Below are 14,012 nucleotides of genomic sequence, written 5' to 3' on the forward strand. Positions count from 1 at the left end.
CCCATGCCCACCGCTTCTTTCCTTTGTTAATTGTCCGTGTTTAAGAGGAAGAGAATTAGGTCATAAGAAAGATCACTCACACCCACCTCAAGCTTCACACAGCTTGGGCAACACAGAACAAGTCCACACTGGTTAGCCTTGTCTCCCCCGTTTTAATGTACTGTACTTGTTTTTTTTGGTTTCTTTAGTTTAGAAAATGTAATATAAAACGTACATGGTCTCGCTTTCCCTGGTCATCTGATGAAGCCAGCGCTAGACTCAACAGTTTTTAAATCTGCGAGGAGTCACAGCCACGTAGTGGCGGAGGTGTATCTAGGGCTGTTTTCGTTCTTTTTCTTTTCTTTTTTTTTTTCCTTTCTCTCCAGCACGTTCAGACTACACTTTATCTTGACCCCGGCTGCTGCTTCTGCCTACTCAGCCCCACGCTCACCAGCCTCCTCCCCGCCTTTCCTTCCTCCCGCCCCTTTCTCCTAGCCCCGCCTTCGAGTTGAGTCAGTGGCTTGAAACTTTTAAAAGCTCTGTGCTCCAAGTTAGAAAAACGCTTTTACGAGGTATCAGCACTTTTCTTTCATTGGGGGAAGGCGTGAGGGAAGTACCAAACAGCAGCAGACTTTTAAACTTTAAATAGACAGGTCCGAGAGCCTAAAACCCTCCTTTGCTTTGACTTCGGCCTCCAAGGAGCCTCACCGCTTTGGCGCGCCGGCTTCGCTTTCATTGAGCGAAAGAGTAAGTTTTTGAAAAAAGAAAAAAAGAAAAAAAAAAAAAACCCACTTTACCTATTAGCGTCTTCTTCTGTAAGGAAAACTCTCCTATTGCGGTTTCTAAATGCGTTGTCACTTTGCCTTATGATACTGCCAGCCGAGCGATGGACTTCAAAGTGCCTTTCATCGCCACGTGCTGGCTTAGATTTGGGGTGTTTAGAAAGTTTTCCTGACAATGCAACAGGTAAAAGACTCAAAACTTTTCCAGCCAGCGTAAGGAACCAAGTTGCTAAATGTGACTCTTTGTTGCGGAGTGTAACTTTTTTACTTTTCCGTAGTCACTAAAGGGGTAGGTGTTGCGGGAGGTGGGGGCTGGATGGGGGGGAGAAGAGTTGGGTTGGACATTTCCGTCCAGTTTGCTTAGCGTGCCTCCGATAGTGTTGGACACTGCGTGCTTTTTTTTTTTTTCTTTTCCGTATGGAAATACTGAACCGCCGTTCTGCAGCCTTCAAAAAGCAGGATCCCTTTTGTGACAGAGCGCTTTGTTGAGAAGCTGCGGCTACTTGACTTGCACGTGGTTCCTTCCTTTAGACTTTTCAGGATTAAGCCAGAAGATATGGAGATCAGGAGGCTGCTGTTCGGGCCAACAGTAGTTACTTTGTGCAAGCCCGCGCGCTGCTTCGGGATGAACCCCCTTTCTTAGCACGCACCGCCAGCTTTTAACTCCACCACGCTGGCAACTCCGGGCCAGGAGAAATCTTGAATGGGGTGGTGGTGACTTAGAGGAGCGTTAGGGGAGAAACGAGCGTTTTAGAGAGTGTGTGTGTGTGCCAGGATGCTTTTCCAAAATCAACTGCTAAAACACGAGCTCCTAGAAGGAATAGGGGAAAGGCACTTTCTGAAGCCGCACTTTAGAGGGAGCTACCCCCCCCCCTCCCTCCTCCGCCTGCCTGCGGAGGAGACCTGTAGCGACTTCGGAGCTACTGGGCCAGTTTGGAGTTGGCGCTACCAGGGTGCTAAGCACTAGGCAAAAGATGATGTTTACGTGCAGCTTAAAAGGGGTCCGTCTTAAAGCTTTTTTTGTTCTGTTTTATTGATTTTTATCGGTAACACATTCTGTAAAGCACTTTGCTCCGAGTTCATTCTGTCCCGCCTAAATCCAGACGGAAATAACTCAGGGTGAGTCTGTATTGAAGTTTTTTTTTTTTTTTTTTTTTTTGGTACCAGATGAGGCTGAGAGTCGAACCGAAGTGAAAGCTTGGGGGAGGCCGGTTGCGCGGGCCGGTCCTGCCATCTTAGCATCCCGAGCTCAGCTCGCGCTCCCTGCAGCCTCCGGGCTCCGCGGTCCAGACCTCCGCCCGCGGAGGGGGGGGAGGGGAGACCGGGCTCGCCGCCCGTCGGTCAAAGAGCAAGCGATCGACTTAATTAAAGTTGACACTCAAACGTCTCCCCTCTCCACGCCACCCTTGCTCACCCTATTCTCCCTAAATTCGAGGGGTGCAGCTCCTGGGAAGGGCCTCTGAACACCTAGGGAGCCCCGGTTCCTGGCCAAGGCACTTGGTAACACTCGTGGAAACTCTTGAAATTCCCTAAGATTGAGGCGGGGCGGAAGAAGGAGGGGCAAAGAAGACCCTTCGAGAAACCGTGCGGCAGGCTCCTGACGTGGGCTGAGACAGATCCGTTCGGGATTGGGAAATTCAAACCTTGAGTTCCGAGCAGAGCTCTCGGGTTCGTGCCCTCGGGTCCACCTAACGCTCGCTGGGCACGTCGGGCAGAGCCTCGGACCGGCGCTCCCCAGCCCGCTCGCGGGGGCGAGCTTCCCTTCCCTCCCCGTGCTGGGTTTCGGGTGAAAAGAGCAGAATAGAAATCTAAAAACCCACCGGGCTGTGTTTGGAGGTGGGTCTCATTTCTTTTGTTCCCCAATCAAAGCATTAGGTGACTGAAAAGTGGTGAATCTTACCAGTCCAACGGACAGCAGTGTGCCATGAGGAAGTTTAATGTTATTATTACTTTTTTTTTTTTTGAGAATTGCTGAAAATAAAAGCCTGTAGAATAGAATATGCTAATGAGGACCTAGATTCTGCTTGGTAGGCCGAGTTGAGTGGAAATGAGCGCAATTACAGACCGTACATTCTGTCCTGGTGAGGTGTTGAATTCTCAATTACTACTGGACTGTGTCTCCCCAGTGTGTGACAGCCACCGTTCTTGGTCTGCGGCCCCCGGTGGTCGTGCTTTGATCTCCCAGGGTCTTAACGCCTACCATATTTTTCTAGTGCCCCTTTGAAGCTCTTCAACATCGCTGCTGCCCCATCATCTCATCCCTTGCAGTTTGGGATTCCTCCTCTCCTCCCCATGACCTTCCATGGGAAGTTTGGTTCGAAAGTCAGCAGCGAGCAAAGGAAGGCTGCGTTTCCTTCCAGATAGGGAGCAGCAGCGTTTGGTTACTTAGGCGCTTCCAATTCGAGCAGAGAGAGAAGGGGATGGCGGACACTGCCTTGCTTTAATTATTACCGTATGCAGAGGTGTAGCTCGGTGTGAACTGTAGAAACTTTATATACCCCGAGGGAAGGGAATGATAGGAAAGTCACCCACTGATTAATACCTGCGACTCCACCTTTCCTGTTGTTCTAACTTCCCTTCAAGATGCTGTTTGACTCTTGATGTGTTGAGGCCGATCCAGCTCAGCTCAGTAGAGAAAATGTAATCATCTTGTGTATCATTAAGGTCCACATTCAGTATAGAGTACACCCACGTTAACAAAATAACTCCCAGCTACTTCTAGGCAAGAAGGTGCAAATGTGTTTTGAGTTTTTGGGGTAACTGATTAAACTCTCCACTTTTCCTTGACTGTTAATTTACCATGTAGAGATGTGTGAGCAAAATACTTTTTGCCAAAATTTGACCCATGGTAGGTTCTTTAGGTAACTTGCCTGAACTTCGTGTCTCAATTTTTCTAGCTGTTTACGATTTTTAGAAACTATGTTGTTTGAACAGTTTTAGTTACTATTTTGTTATAGAAAAAGATACCAAATTATTTTATCATGGTGGTAACTAAAAGCATGGAATGCGTAGGTTATCTCATGGAGTGCTTACTGAGGCAAACAGAATTTTTTTTTTTTTTAAGACAGGGTTTCTCTGTAGCTTTTGGAGCTTTTCCTGGAACTCATTTTGTAGACCAGGCTGGCCTGGAACTCACAGAGATTCACCTGCCTCTGCCTCCGGAGTGCTGGGATTAAAGGCGTGAGCCACCACTACCCCACCAAGACTGTTCTTAATATATTTGGGCATCCTAAACCTGTGTTTACATGCTCAGAGTAACAGCATTGTTTAGTAAGCTATCTTTGGAGGTGGGTGTGGGTGGAGGTAGACGAAATTAACAACAACAACAAAAAATGATGGCTTTTTCAAGTTACTTGGATGGCAGTTGAATATGGCTTTTAGTCTGCAGCTTCTAACTCCCCCGACCCCCATCCCTAAAGTTGACTGAGCAACCTTTGGCAGGGGAGCTGGGTGGCAGGTGGTGAGCAAAGGCAGAGATTGTCTCTTGGTTTACCATCTTCCTTTGGGGTAGGGTCCCTTAGCCACAGTTTACCTCATTCTGTGTAGTCTGCTCTATTTTGACTGTTCAGATGAGGATGTGTAGGCAAGACAGAAAAACTGGCTATTCCATATCAAATCCTGTGAGACTGGGAATATTAGTGAATCCCTTACAAAGGAATCCAGGTAATCTGAAACCTGTGTGTGTCAGCATTTGTGACAATGATTACCTGGGTTTCATTGACAAGAGCTAAGCATATTCTCCCGGTGTGAGGCTGCAAAGGTTGAGTTGTCTGATCTGGCGATGTTTTCTGTGGTGTGCTAATTCAGATCACCTCTACACTCAGGCTGTGTAGAGGTATTACATTAGCTGGTTAACATCAGCTCTGCTCTTCTATTCAGAACCATCCCCCACATTGGTCATTCTTTAAGCAAGCATTTCAAGTAGACTGCTTCTGTGATTTTTGTCCTTTGTTACCTTGAAATTGTGTGTTACCATCCGTCAGAATTGGGGAACCACAGGGGCATTTCTTGGAGGGTCTTTTCACCACCATTGAGGTCACATCTACTAAATTTAAGCAGCTCGACTTGGGTGTGGTGGTGCATGCCTTAAATCCCAGCACTTGGGTGCCAGAGGCAGGTGGGCCTCTGAGTTTGGGGGCAGCTAGATGGTCTACAGAGTGAGTCCCAGGACAGCCAAGAATACACAGAGAAACCCTGTCTCGAAAAAAGAAAAAAAAAAAAAATTAAGTGGCTCAAAATGATTGAGGTATATTGTTTCAACTAACAGCAGTCCTTAAGCAAAACTGTCCTTTGAAATTTTAGGCACTGCTTCTAGGTGATGGGGTGGGGGGAGGGGGGCACACAATTAACCTTTGCTTTACGTGTATGAGTGTTCTTGCCTGAATGTACAACATGTGTGTGCCTGAAACCCACAGGTTCAAAGAGGGTGTTAGATCCTCTGAAGCTGCTGAAGCCATAGATAGGCATGTGGAGAACCAAACCCATGTCCTCTGTCTTCAAGGGCAACAAGGGCTCCTAACTGCTGGATCATTTCTCCAGCCCCTCTGGCTTTTTCAAAGAAGATCTTGGTTTATTTTGCTTTGTTTTGAGACAGTCTTGCTTTCATAGACCTGACTCTGACCTTCAATTGGTCGAGATCCATCTGTCTCAGCTTCCTAAATGCTGAGATTACGGCAGATGAGAGTCCCCCCCAGTTCCCTCCCGGGGTTCACATTCTAGAGGATCCTGACAGTATGCAAATGTGTGATGTGGTATAGAGGAAAGCTGTTTAAAAAAATAGGACAGGAAGCAGGATATTCCGGGACCTGGGAAAGGACCCTTGCATAGTTCCTGCTCAGGAAAGTTTGCTAATGAGAGCTGAAATGAAGAGTGTAGTGCGGAGCTGAGATGCAAATATTTTGGCAAGAGGAGCGGCCGGAAAACTTGAAGAGAGGTGAGTCAGGCTAAATGCTAGGAAGCTGAGAGGAAGCAGTCATAGTCTGATTTCATCTTGAAGATAAAGCTTGTCTTTCAAATTAGATTCAGGTATGTTATTCATGTGTCAACTTAAAGTTGCCCAAACAAACAATCCCAAAAGTCCATCTGTCTGTGATTGGAAGTAAAGGTGGAAAGTCACAATTGAGCATTTGGTATAAGGGGCAGGTTTCCTTATAAAAGCTAAAGAAAAATAGTAGGAAAGTTTGTATTTTAGGAGTTTTAGGAGCATACAGTTTTTTAGACTCAGCATATGATATTGGACATGGTGATACACATTTTTAATTTTGGTACTTGAGAGGCAGAGGCAAGTGGATTTCTGAGTTCAAGAACAGCCTGTGCTACACAGAAAAAAAAAAAAAAAACCTGTCTTGAAAAAACACAGCAAAAACCCACAATGGAGCTGGGATAATCTCAGCATTTTGGAAGGCTGAGAAGGGTAACCACCCAGGCTATCCATCCAGACATGAGTTTAAGGCTAAGGTGACAGGGTGGGAGTCGTGGCAGGCCGGAACACACACAAAGCAATAACCACCTCCATTAAATTGTCTATTAAGTGACTTTATCAAGAACTTCCGTAGACATTTCCTTGTGTATTTTTAGAGAATATAATTTTATATAAAATATTAAAGGACCTTCATCTAAATTCACTTTCCCTCACTCTGAGATGGTTGCTAGCCTAGGAGGTGGTGGCACACGCCTTTAATCGCAGCACTTTGGAGACAGAGGCAGTCAGATCTCTGAGTCTGAAGCCAGCCTAGTTTACATAGTGAGATCTCTCAAAAAAAAAAAAAGAAGAATGCTACCAGCTGGGCATGCTGGCACATGCCTGTAATCTCATCACTTGAGGTAAAAGCAGAAGGGCCAGGAGTTCAAAGTCCCCCTTGGGTACAAAGGAAACCCAGTGCTAGGCTGAGCCTGGCCCTTTCTCAAAAGATGCTATTAAAGCCCACTATAGTGATCAGTAATTTTATTTCTTACTCATCATAGTTGTCTGTCAGAAAATCTATACAATCAACAGTCAATTATCGCAGTTGAAATATTACTGTGATACCAAGGGCATGCGATTTGACTGCAGCTTCTACAGGATGCCTTGTTAAGACTCTAGGGAAAGGGACAGTCAGCTAGTTTTATTTCAAATGTAAACTCTTTAGATTAAACAGTTCCATTCCTGTGATCTCGGGCAGTAGCAGAGAGTGACTGACGGAACAGAGGGGCCAAGGGTGACCTCAGTTCGCAGGTGGCGGAGCTCTGCTGTCCCTGAATGCTCTGTACCTCCGACTAAATATTTAGACACTCTGGCCTTCTCTCCTTCCCAGATGTTCTGCCACTTGGAAATATTTTTGGGCAGGGAAACGCCCAAACTTCTGAGGAGCCAGTTTGGTGTTCTGCTTGCCTACAAAATTTTACTTCAGAACCACCTGGGACATTTGTTTTAAATAGTAATCAAAACAAAACAAAAGATGATTTCTCAGGACTTGCCTTCTAGAACTTCAGATTCATTCCACTCTTGAGTGCCAGGCACGTATGTCAGCAAATGCTGTTGTGAGACCGAGGTTCTAGAGCAGCTGTAAAGAGACCAAGTGGGTCCTTGTGAAGGTCACACTAGATGGTTGGGGCTTTGAGAATCTGGCCTTGGTGACTGTGTCCAGCAAAAGAAAGTGACTGAGCCTGGGATACAGAAAGTACTAGAAGAGTGGCTGACCTGGTCTCTGTCAAGAATCTGCTATTAAGGGCTGGAAATAGAGCTAAAATTTGAGTGCGTGCTCATTCGGGCTTGTAAGCACAGCAGAGCTGCAGGCAGGAGGTCCAAGGCCATCCTTCTGTGTATAACCTGAGGATAGCCTGGGCTACATAACCCTGACTCAAAGGGGAAAAGAAAAAAGAACCTATATCTGAGAATTTTGCACAAACCATTATCTTAGACCATGTCATAATTGCGTTCTGGGAGGTTAAGGCTACAAGTTCAAAGCTAGCCTGGGCTACATAGGAAGTAAGCTAGAGGCTAGTCAAGAGTACATAGCAAGACCCTATGCTGAAGAACCAAAATAATTCCTTTCCTTTTTTTTTTTTGGTCTGGATGATCTCTAAGATCTGGAAAAGAGAAAATATTAAAGTCTAGAAAAAAGAACAGCCAGTGGATAGAACTGTTGATTGGTAACAGTGAACAACTAAAAACAAAGAGGTAGCTAAGTTTGGAGTCACACGATGAGCCATCACATTCAGCATTATTTGATGGTATCTATGATAGTGATAATAACAGGTGTCTACATGTTACAGGAGCTGGAGTGCCCAAATTGGATAATTCATATCTTATTCAGATGAAAGGCTGTAACTCATTAATGCAAATGACTACTGCGTGGGTGCTTCAAGAAAAGGCAGCTTTGCAATTAAATTGCTGGTGCAGTAAAGTAAAAGAGAGAAAGAAAAACTATTACCTACAGAACCGACTAGTGACCTAGTTCACATGCCCTGGCACTGGGACTACTTTTGAGGAATCTCAGAATTATACAAAAGTTAAGTTTCTTACTCTGGGATATAAAGAATTTAATAATGAACTCCCCCCAGCGTCCCTCACTTGTATTTCACTTTGAAGAACGAGGATGTGCTGACTCAAAGCTTCTGTGGTGCCCAGTCTGCCTCTGAGCATCCTTGCGTGTCTTGATCTATTGCTGCGCGGGATCCTGATGAGATGTGTGCAACCATCTGATGACTTGGTTTTCACCGCCCCACCCCCCAACAACTGGCGATCTGAGCAAAAGCAGATGACCCTGGCAGAGTATTATAATTCTTTACCAACAGAAGTGGGGCCAATTTACACATCATCACATAGAACTGTCTGGATACGGCTCCAAAAAATTCTGTTGTTTGTTTGACCCTTGTGGACTACCCTTCAGTTCTACTCTAGCATTTTCTGCTAAATTAGAGGCTTTCTCTTTTATGTTCTCAAACCATTATACTGTCTATCACGATTAAATTATTCCCTTCACTTCAAGCCTTTCCCTGGCTTTTTAACTCTGGACCCTGCCAGGCCTTGCTCCTCTTTGATTACACTGCATACACCGATTTCACAGTCTGAAATGACCTCCCGAAAAGTAGGAGGAAAGAGCCTTCCTTTTGTTTATGGTTGTTTAGAAAATGTTATTTGCCTGGACCTTCCCACCCACATCTTCTAGTTTTGCCTGGAGTCTGGTCGTCATCAGAGGTACCCATGGAGCCAGGAGAGACTCACAACCCCACCCCTCCTTCAGGAGCTGAAGGCAGTTCATCCCTGACTACCTCTGTCCTGCTACTTGTTGCATTGTCCCTGGATGTCACCCTTGTTAAAAACTGTGTGTGTCTACATCGTCTGAACCCTCAGAGAAACTTCCCTCTGCCTTCAGAGCCTCCGTGTGATCATTGGAATGTCTTGGTCTAAGGACCACGAGTTTTCTGGGTAGGCAGGAAGCTGTTTCCTTCCAAAAATTTGAAGGGAGGTTTTTTTCTCCTTCTGCCATTTGAGTGAGTCCTGGGGCTCAAGCTCAGGTTGTCAGGCCTGGTGGTTAGAGCCCTCACGCGCTAAGTAAGCTATCTTCCCACTCCTGCTTTGTTGTTTGAGACGGGGCCTAACTTTGTAGCCCTTGCTGGTCTGGAACCCAGGCTGGCCTCATTGGTAGTGATTCTCCTGTTTCTCCCTGCGGAGTGCAGAAGTTATAGGCATGCGCCGACACTCCTGGCTAAGTTCAAGTGAATGCTCTGATTCAAGGCCCGAAACTCACCAAGAGAACTGGAAAAGGCAATCTTTTTTTTTTTTTTTTTTTTTTCTTCTTGAGAAAATATTCTTTTTATTTGGTTTTGGTTTTGGTTTTTGTGACAAACAAAAACCCGGGGTTCCTCTGTGTAATCCTGGCTGTCCTGGAAACCAGTCTGTAGACCAGGTTGGCCTTGAGCTCAGAGATCTGCCTGCCTCTGCCTCCTGAAGTCCTGGGATGAAAGGCACAACCACTGCTGGGCTGAGAAAAATACTCTTGATGTGGTCCTTTTTCTCTGTCAAGCTATGAAGTGGTATTGAGACAAAGTGAACTCAGTGGAAATGCGGATGTTAGTCTGGAGATTTTTATTTAGGCAAAGTGGCAGGATAGCCTCAAACTCATAGCAGTCCTTCTGCCTCATGCTAGATAGAAAACAGACCAAGTATGGGAGCACATGCCCAGAATCCCCGGAGGCAGAGAGAGGCAGGAAGAGCACAACTTCAAAAGCAACCTGGGCTAATACAGGAGGCCCGTCAAAGAAAGGAAGAGAAATGTATAAATGTCCTTAACACAGAATGCACATAAGTTACATGCCTGATAAATCATGGAGAAACATTTCAGAGTGAAATTAGGATAAGACAATATCCTGCATCTGGGGAACTAGGGTTAGTTGCTACGTAAGGCCCTGGAAGTCCTTCCCCAAGTCCTTGCTTATATCCCTATACTTTAATCATACACAACAACATTTTGCTTAGGCATGCACACGGACCCTGGCCTCCCAGCCAAGAATTGTCCTTGTTTATCAGATGAATAAAAGAAGCAGAGGCAGCCAGGCGGTGGGGGCGCACGCCTTTAATCCCGGCACTTGGGAGGCAGAGGCAAGGGGGTTTCTGTGAGTTGAAGGCCAGCCAGGTCTACAGAGCTAGTTCTAGGACAGGCGGGGCTTTTACACAGAGAAGGCCTGACTTGAAAAAACAAACAAATCGGCAGAGAGCCTCTCAGGTCACATGGCACTGCGGTGGTGACAGCTAGGAATACATCCTCCCACAGGTTGGCACTAGCTAGGTGCCGTTACCTCTCTGACTCAACTTCGTCTTTGGAAAATACAGCCAGGGTTGCACTTGAATTTTGGTTTGGTTTGGGTTGAATCTGCCTTATTTTGATAGTCACCTTAAGAAAAAAAAATTGTGTATGTGTGTGTATATATATGCACCAATTTGCGGTCTATAATCACTGAGTTGCTTTCTTTCTTTTTTTTTTTTTTTCCTTAGGAGGTGCCCAGACATGGGTGACTGGAGCGCCTTGGGGAAGCTTCTGGACAAGGTCCAAGCCTACTCCACGGCAGGGGGGAAGGTGTGGCTGTCTGTGCTCTTCATTTTCAGAATCCTGCTGCTGGGGACCGCGGTGGAGTCAGCGTGGGGTGACGAGCAGTCGGCCTTCCGCTGTAACACTCAACAACCGGGCTGTGAAAATGTCTGCTACGACAAGTCCTTCCCCATCTCTCACGTGCGCTTCTGGGTCCTTCAGATCATATTCGTGTCCGTGCCCACGCTCCTGTACTTGGCTCACGTGTTCTACGTGATGAGAAAGGAGGAGAAACTGAACAAGAAGGAGGAGGAGCTCAAAGTGGCCCAGACGGACGGCGCCAATGTGGATATGCACCTGAAGCAGATCGAAATCAAGAAGTTCAAGTACGGCATCGAAGAGCACGGCAAGGTGAAGATGAGGGGCGGCCTACTGAGAACCTACATCATCAGCATCCTCTTCAAGTCTGTCTTCGAGGTGGCCTTCCTCCTGATCCAGTGGTACATCTATGGGTTCAGCCTGAGTGCCGTCTACACCTGCAAAAGAGATCCCTGCCCCCACCAGGTGGACTGCTTCCTCTCGCGTCCCACGGAGAAAACCATCTTCATCATCTTCATGCTGGTAGTGTCCTTGGTGTCTCTCGCCCTGAATATCATCGAACTCTTCTATGTCTTCTTCAAGGGCGTCAAGGATCGCGTGAAGGGCAGGAGCGATCCTTACCACGCCACCACCGGCCCCCTGAGCCCCTCCAAAGACTGCGGCTCTCCCAAATACGCTTACTTCAACGGCTGCTCCTCACCCACAGCTCCGCTCTCGCCCATGTCTCCTCCTGGGTACAAGCTCGTGACTGGCGATAGGAACAACTCCTCGTGCCGCAATTACAACAAGCAGGCAAGTGAGCAAAACTGGGCTAATTACAGTGCCGAGCAAAATCGGATGGGGCAGGCCGGAAGCACCATCTCCAACTCCCACGCCCAGCCTTTCGATTTCCCCGATGACAACCAGAATGCCAAAAAGATGGCCGCTGGACACGAACTCCAGCCGCTAGCCATTGTGGACCAGCGACCCTCCAGCAGAGCCAGTAGCCGCGCCAGCAGCAGACCTCGGCCCGATGACCTGGAGATCTAGATAGAGGCCTGAGCGTCAGAGATGCCACTCGATTGTGGAGGAGAAAAAGGGGTGCTTACAGAAAGTATACCTGGGGTGTTCATGTTCGTTCCCATGGAGGTGGTACTCAACAACCTCAGTTATGAGGCGTAGAAAAACAAAGACATTACAATACCTAGGTTCCTTGGGGGTGTTTGGGATAGCTGGGTGGCACAGGTGGGGATAAGGGAGGTACATATTGGTAATTTAATGTAGTTGATTCGAAGAACTTAAATTCTAGTAAGAGTCACATTGGGTGAATATAGATAGGTAAGGGCTTTCTCTCTACCCCCCCAACCGAACCTTAAGAATGGTTCTGTACATGTGAGTGAGTGGGTGATTTTTTTTATTATTTTTTTGTTTTATCAAGAAACTGAAATAGCTTTGGCCAGGAACCCATACTTCCTCAGCAATATGTTTTCTTTATGAAACGATAGGTTGTCCTATGTCCCTGCTAAAACATTCCAGTGTCAAAAACTTGTGGTTTTGCAGAAAAGCATTTTGGACCTGACCCTTCCGGCGTGGATGGACCTTGTGCTACCATTCTTAATTCTCATTCTTAGTATCAGTTCAAAGTTCAGACAAGGCTCAAAGAGAAGATGGCCCATGCAATTCCATCCCCGTGGGTTCTTTTTCTCATCTGTCCCACCTTGTGTGGTGTTACCATAGAGCCCATACATCATCCTCAACTGTCCCTTAACATTCACCAAATGGTTTCTGTCAACATTTCCAATACGGTAGTAATGTCATTTAAGCGGTTTCTTTTCAAGTTAGCATCAGGGAAGCAAGCCATGCTCAATATTTAACAATTCATTTCTACGTGTGTGGGTGTGCATGTGTGTAAGAGTGTGTTTTATTAGTCATTATTGGTACAAGCAGAGGCAGTACAAATTCAACAAATGTGGATTTGAATCTAATGCACACGGTGTTCAAATTTGAACCTTCCTCATGGATTTTCGTGGTGTGGGCCAATATGGTGTTTACATTATAGAATTCCTGCTGTGCAAGAAAAGCACACTTTTTCCCTAAAATTTTTTTTTTCTCCATGTGTCCTATTATGGATACTGGTTTTGTTAATTATGATTTTTTCCCCCTCTTTTTAGAATGTAGCAGTAATGCCATTACTGAAATGAATGATTTCCTTTCTCTGAAATATAATCATTGATGCTTGAATGATAGAATTTTAGTACTGTAAACAGGCTTTAGTCATTAATGTGAGAGACTTAGAAAAAGGAATGCTTAGAGTGGACTATTAAATGTGCCTAAAGGAATTTTGTAGTGACTGGTAATTCGATTTTTGTCCTACTTAACTACACATTAATTCAGAACTTGTCTTCTGAGTTTAACAGCCTTTTAGAGTGACGAGCAACATCGATGTTTGCACTAAGATTTTATTTGAAATACAAGAGGGGCTGAAGGAGGTTTCAGTAGTGCACATGTAACTAATTTATTTGAACTATATGCTAAAGACATCTACCAGTTTCTTCAAATGCCTTTTTTTAAAAACTCGTTACATATGATTGGTGAAATGTTGAGTGTCATATTTTTCTTATTGCACGTCGGCTACATAAATGGTTTTGTACAATGAAAAACTAATGTGTTTGACATTCCATGTTAAACTACTGTCGTGTTCAGCTTCATTGCATGTAATGTAGACCTAGTCCACCCAATCATGTGCTCGGGAGAGTGTTCTTTATTCAATAAAGTTTTAATTTAGTATAAAGATAGCCTGGATGTCTTGTATGATTTAAAAAAAAAAACAACTTACTGCATTGATTAAAGATTATCAAAAATAGGTCTAATGACTATCACGTCTTGGACTAATAAAACTCATGATTTTTTTTTTTTAAGTGGATTTTAATATTTTGCTTGCCTGTATGTCTGTGTTCCATATGTGTGCCTGGTTGCTTGCAGTGGACAGAAGGTGTCAGATCCTCTGGAACTTGAGCTCCAGATAGTTGTGAGTTGACATGTGACATGTGGGTGCTGGGAATCAAACCCAACTCTGTGAAGAACAGCTAACCACTGAGCCATCCCTCCAGCCTTAAGGTCCATACTTTTAAGAATATTTAAGAACAATATTCAGAACTAGAGA

The 14,012-nt window shown here is 45.4% G+C and overlaps 1 protein-coding gene across 1 annotated transcript; it reads left to right on the forward strand.

Moving 5' to 3' along the window:
- Positions 1 to 487: 487 nt before the first annotated feature.
- On the forward strand, positions 488 to 13,644 carry Gja1 (gap junction protein alpha 1). Its single transcript, XM_059272588.1, has 2 exons — positions 488 to 726; positions 10,738 to 13,644. The coding sequence occupies exon 2, from the start codon at positions 10,751 to 10,753 to the stop codon at positions 11,897 to 11,899; it is 1,149 nt and encodes a 382-aa protein (XP_059128571.1). The 5' UTR covers positions 488 to 726; positions 10,738 to 10,750; the 3' UTR covers positions 11,900 to 13,644.
- The last annotated feature ends 368 nt before the right edge of the window (positions 13,645 to 14,012 follow it).

This window comes from Peromyscus eremicus, chromosome 8b (genome assembly GCF_949786415.1).
Source record: "Peromyscus eremicus chromosome 8b, PerEre_H2_v1, whole genome shotgun sequence".
Classification (NCBI taxonomy): Eukaryota; Metazoa; Chordata; class Mammalia; order Rodentia; family Cricetidae; genus Peromyscus; species Peromyscus eremicus.